At 43.8% G+C, this 6,150-nt stretch overlaps 1 protein-coding gene across 1 annotated transcript in view; it reads left to right on the forward strand.

Annotated features, from left to right (window-relative positions):
• Positions 1-1,976, forward strand: part of LOC149328893 (venom metalloproteinase antarease-like TserMP_B) — a 45,906-nt gene extending 43,930 nt beyond the window's left edge. Inside the window, exon 9 of the mRNA XM_089559898.1 lies at positions 1,875-1,976. Coding sequence (XP_089416024.1) covers positions 1,875-1,976 — 102 coding nt within the window. The remainder of the gene's footprint in view (positions 1-1,874) is intronic.
• Positions 1,977-6,150: the final 4,174 nt, after the last annotated feature.

The following is a 6,150-nucleotide window of genomic DNA, read 5'->3' on the forward strand; positions in this document are numbered from 1 at the left end:
TTTTTAATGACTTTCTTTAGAAAGTCTAGTGACTTTTGAGATTAGGATCTTATGCTTTTCTCATGACTTTCTGGTGATTTTCCTAATGAATTCCTAATGGCTTTCAAAAACGAATTGGCCACCATGGTTCTACTGTGTTACTAATGTATGCTTTTCTGATGATTTGTTCTTGACTCTCTCATGTCCTACGGGCCGTCGCAAAACCTGATCCAAATATGGGGATCAGTATCGAAAAATCGTGAAATGTGAGGAAATGTGAGCAAACGTGAGGAAAGGAACTTCGTGAAGTGTGAGGAAACGAATACATCTCGATACATTTACATGGGGTTCATTTCGAGAATCTGATTCCATAGTTCGCATTTTTCCTCTGCATGCGATTAAGATGTTTTAGACAGGTATCTTTATATGCATCCTTAGTGCACCTCAGAGATTCCTGGGTTGTCTAAACTATTCCAGAAACTACCAATATGGCGTGCATCAAAGCCTACGTATGCCTACGGGGCGTTAGACGCCTCATCGTACAATTTATTCCATACGCATGCGATTCCCAGTCTGTGCGGTGCCATGTATGTCAGAAGAAGGGCACGTAAACTTAGTATGCAAAGACACCATCGATTATGACATGCCGCAATGCTGCTCGTATTGATTCTACTGTGGTAAATGCTCGAGCTCACGTTGTGTTCCGTTGCAAGTGGGCCGCTAGATAACGTATGTAACAACCCGCTTCATTCTTGTGGAGGCGGATGAAGTTTAAGCGGAAATTTCGGCGATTCCGGTCGTTCATGACGGTGTCTGTTTACGAATAATCGACAGATTGCAAGCCCACACAAAGGACAAACGCTTAATCACCAAGGCTGCCTTTATTCGTCTACATTGCCACCGACGCTTCAGGCAGCAGGAGCACCTGCACAGGAAGTCCTTCGTAGCATTGTTCCGTAAAACAGACGGTCGCAACTAATGAGCATCTGCTTCTCTAAATGTTTCTGATGTAGGTTTTTGTTATCCTCGCCCAGAAGCGGGAGCGTTTGGCTGCGCTCGGCGGGTTTGAATAAGCAGCGAGTTGTAGCTGTACAGGCTACGTCGCTTATATATTATTCGTAGGACTCCGTCGGAAAGTCAGTCTGACGGATTTACTTACTAGTTCGTCTCCTGTGTATCGAAGAGTTCTTACAAATTAATTGGCTCTCATCCATAACTACGCGTTAACAGAAGTTTAAGCAATGGAAATTTAAGGATATGATCAACGATCTGCTCATTAAATATGCGCTGGAGTTCTCATCGTGAGCCCTCTGCCAATTCTGACTTTAATGCTTGACCTGTTGCTTCTGGCATTATTTTCAAGAGCTCACTACAATGCTTTCTCTGCGGCGCCGCTAGCAGAGAAGTCCATTTTGAACATCAGATATAGCCATTTTAGAGGTGCATTTGAACGACATCGGTGCAGGTGATGCATGCCTTGCCTGAGCCTCATGTGTTCGTTCTTTTTCTCTCTATCGTACTCACCATCCACCACGGTTTTATTTACCTTCCCATATTCTCAGCAGCCGACCACGTCAATACTTGCGACCCCACCCAACATCCCGCAGAGTTTTAATAACGATTGTGGTTGCCCTGAACGACCAATTCAAACAAATTCTGTTTTCTTGCCCAGGTGCCCATCGCTCTCAAAAAGAGTACTACGCCTAAGTAGAAACATTTAATTCAGTGCTAGAATACAAACCTGCGCTTGGTATGGCACTCAAAAATTGGAATATTTTGACGGTTATTTACTGTCTTGCTGGCAGATGGCTGTTCTTAAGAATCTAAATGTTAAGATATTTCTTTTCCATACACACGAAGTTCCAAATCCATGTACGTTCCTTTCTTCTCCACAGACATCCAGGCGTGGTGTTTGCGCCAAACATGAATGGAACACAACAGCCCGGCGAATAAAGAAGCTCGAGAGGTTAGGGAAATCCTTCATAGCAGTGCCCTAAAATGAACAATGTTCCTTGGGCACTTGAAATAACACATCCTCTCCTTGGGCAGTGCAGTGCACGAACTTGCAAAATGTGCGCTGATGACATCGACCACTGGATGAGAGAAGCCAACAGTCAGAGAAAACAAGGAGCATGGGGGATGTTTTATTGTAATCTGTATCAATGAGAATTTAATAAAAGCAGACGAAAAAACAACCACATGCCACCGGTTGGATACGAACTCACGACCTCCGACCCCTCTGATGCTGCCTACGGCATGAAGATTGCCCGATTCGGGGTCATCGGTGAACAAGATGCAGGCTTACCCAAGGAACCGCAACAATTATCAGCTATAAGCCCCGCGGAAAACTTGATTATCAGTGCTCCGCTTAGAAGCGGTGTCTATTCTACCGTGCCATGCGGCCGTTCGAATGTATTCTACAGAAAGTGTAGATGACTCACTGTGATGAACGGCACACGAAGCGGCAGCCTCGCGCTTTTCCCGAGCTGTATTTTGAAAGGGGAAACGCATAAATTAGAAGGGAGTGGCATAGGTGCACCCCAATAGCTCGGCGAAAGGGGCACCCATACCGAGAATTGCTCTTTTTTTTTTCCGTGCGCATTGTAATGACACAAACCTCAAGCGCCTGTCCTGTGCTAAACTGGAACCACCTTAGCTACGCACGGAGGCTTGAACGGAAGAATACGAGCAACCCCTTTCGCGAGTCGTAACGATGGCGTCGAAGAATGAAGTGAGCGGGGAAGTTTCGAAGGTAATGTTGGCCAATTTATGGAAAACGCGATGTACGCAGAGAGGAGTTTTTCGAATCTGGCGTGGCGAAATGGACACCCTAGAAAAAGTGGGTCTAGAGGGAAGTGAGCTTCTTGTTGCCAAAGGTCGTAAATGACTTCTGGTATAGGTTTGTTACAACGAAAACTAATAATGTAAGAGACCGAATAAACAGGAAAAAAAGAAGCTATCTTGAGCCAGCAGAAACTCAAGTATCGATGCGGCTGCCAGTTTTCCGCTTTCAACTGTCGTCGGAATAAAATGTGGACTCGTTTTCATGGTCCACGTGCTTTATCTACAACACAAAAAATTGTGTAAAAAGCACATCCTGAAAGCTCTAGTTACATTCACCTTTAAGCTTCATTCTTCGAAGTCCTGCAGAGTTGTGGCCCGCACATCCTGTAGCCTTGAGTGATGACACTGGCGATGCCTTTTTTTTTCTTTGCATGCAAGCAGAACTCTTCTAGCCCTCCATTACACGTGGGCATAGATGGGCTTATCTATTTATTTAAATTTCTGAACGGCACAGATACACTGCACTTCCCAACGAATCTGTTGAGGTGGCGCTACGGTGGCGTAAAATTAGTGTCTCATCACGAGAGTGGATGCACATGAAATGCTTATTATTTTCGGTGCAGCGCTGACTAGAATGGGGGATGTATAGTGGTGGGCGCATTCTTGGAATGTGTCGTGTTCAGGTCATGCCACGCCCAAAAAGAACTAGAACGTAAAGGGAGCATACTAAAAGTTCTCGTCTGTGAAATTCACAGTTCAGCGCACGGTAGAGGAACTGGCGCACTGCGAGCGGAGAAATGGCTTGCGGGCTCGTGATGGCTTAGCAGTCCACGGGAAGATGGGGTTGGCGGTGGCAGTGCTGCAACTCATGTGTTAAAGCGATTTTATCTCCCCATCACTCTCAAGCTGGCATGGAATTGATTTTAATGCCAAAGATGCCTTTGTGGGCTCTCAAGATTCGGCTTTAACTATAAAAAGTAGAGAGGCGGCTATAAAAAAAATATGAGCGAGGCCGAGGAATAGGGGTGGTTCGGGACGCACACGGATGCATTCGGTAGGTGACCCGGATGTTATTGTTGCATTCAGGTGGAATGCGACCACGAAATGTGGTCCAGTTCGGCTCGGCACGAATAAACTTCCTGGTCTCGGTCATTAACTAGTGAGTGCGTGAGTCTCTTGCTGCATCTGGGCTTCAACAAGGAAGTTCATTATGACGCGCTGCGCCGTTACATGACCGGCACGAGAATCACTGAAAGAAGAATGAGTTGAGCACCTTATACGACTAATTACACACAGTGCTACGCTGAAATTGGAAGGCGTTTAGTGCATGCATCTTCTATCGACGGCGACAGTTACTCGTCGATGAGAGTGCACAATGTTTTATACTCGAGAAAATATTAAATGCTTTAGAAATTATGCCGGACAAATCAAAATTTGCACACTTTAAGAAACCAGTACAATACTCTAGCTATAATCACTATGGTGTACGCAGTTCCATTGTTTAAACCCCGCGTGTACTAGTGCAGAGTGGCCCCTCATAATACTTATATCAAATTCGAAACTATTCTGCTTGTGAAACTTATTTCATTCACATATATCAAATAACACTGTAACGCCTTATGTATCCTAATCCTGGCATGAAGACGTACAAAGCATATTTACCAAAAACTGGCTATAAGGTTCGCCTTACGCGGATAGCACTGCTGTTTCGTTATTTTTTTGTTATGAGAAAGGCCGTGCTATCCTCAATAATCCTGTATGTAACCGCACAATAAATAGTTTCTGAAACGCTAAAGGCGCCTTTACTTTAGCGCGTGCCATACTCATGGCATCTATTAAAATGAAGCTCTCTGGTATTGAGAGGCAGGCGTCATATCAGATCGCAGTAGTTACTCGTGTATTCAAGCAAATTATCTTTTGGTTCAGTGTGTTACTTCCTAATACCTGACGACATGTCTTTGCAAGGTCACAGGTTGCGGCATTTTGCTAGTGATCACGCGTTCATCAGCTAAGATTTTATATCAGCCAAATTTAAACGACATGATAACAGAGAGACAAATTTAGGGCTATGTGGCTTCAGAAGTTGTAGTTAATGGTATATTCTAGGACAAAATAAGCATTTAACGTACTGTGTCCAGAATTATAGGCATATTTTATGCACGCCGTTCACTCATTACTACTTCTAGCTCGCAAACAGACATTTGTTTCAACATTTTGTCACTGGCCAGCGCCTTCTGATCGAAATTGTGCCTTGTTCCGTGGAAGCTGGCCGAAGGAAAGCTGGCCACGAATATGCGACTTCCATGAAGTGTTGAACAACTGTGTGTCAGTCGATTCCTTCTAAGTGCTGCGGCAGAAATATTGCGAGATTGTTTGCTTTTAAATAAATATGTCTATTTTACCTGGTCCTCGTCATTATTCAAGGCTTTAGATCATCTTTCAAAAACTTCCAATTAGTTGCAAAAAAATAAACAAATGTCCACCGCCGCGCATTCACGACATTCGAAACTCTTCAATGTTTGCTGTGCTAAAAATTTGTCATAATGGGATTAGAACGTGAGTACACTTCACTAGCATAATAAGCAGGCAAGTATATTTTTCGCTTCAGTTTTCATAAATTAGACATCGAGTGGTCAGGACAAAAATGAATTGGGTCGCGTAATGTTGCGAATAGACAACGGATTACCTGTCCTCTTAATGGACGGTACTGGAGACGAATAAATACGAAGTGGAAAACCTAAATTCGCCGAGAAACATGATGTTAGGAAGCTATGCAAAACGGCGGTCTGCAGCTAGTACGCGACTGGGTTGAACAACGAACGATCAAGAACAACAGATTCGGTTGCAGTAGGTTACTTACGCCGCAATTTTTCTATGGTGCCCACTAACCTGAAACTTCAACTCTACTAAACATAAGTCAGGCCGAACCTCGAATACGCATCATTAATGAAGAACCCTCACATTAATTGGCTATTTGCAAAGTTCGAATTCTTAAAAATCTTGGCAGTTCGTTTCATTTTTTTTAATTACCATCAACTGAATTGCAACTAAAATGAAGTGAAGTCTAAAATTGCGTGATCTCTCAATTCTTCGTACAATTGTGCGTATATGACTTTTTCAGGATATCTGCCATTCTAACCCTAATCTCAGAGATTCGCTAGTTGTGCCGCCACCATACATCTCATCACGCAGCGACCACTAGCTCATGGTTGACATGCCCAGCAGTCGCACCAACCTGCGTTTCGCATCTTTCATCCCCAAGACATTTAAGCATTGAAAACTCCTTTCCACTACGATCGACCGCCATTAAAGACTCCTACCTGTTTAAGAATGACGTTAGCCATTTAGTTAGCATGGTGATACTGCACTAATTCTGTTCTTGTTATT

The sequence above is a fragment of the Amblyomma mixtum genome, chromosome 9 (assembly GCF_055824585.1).
Source record: "Amblyomma mixtum isolate Tamu chromosome 9, ASM5582458v1, whole genome shotgun sequence".
NCBI classification, from domain to species: domain Eukaryota; kingdom Metazoa; phylum Arthropoda; class Arachnida; order Ixodida; family Ixodidae; genus Amblyomma; species Amblyomma mixtum.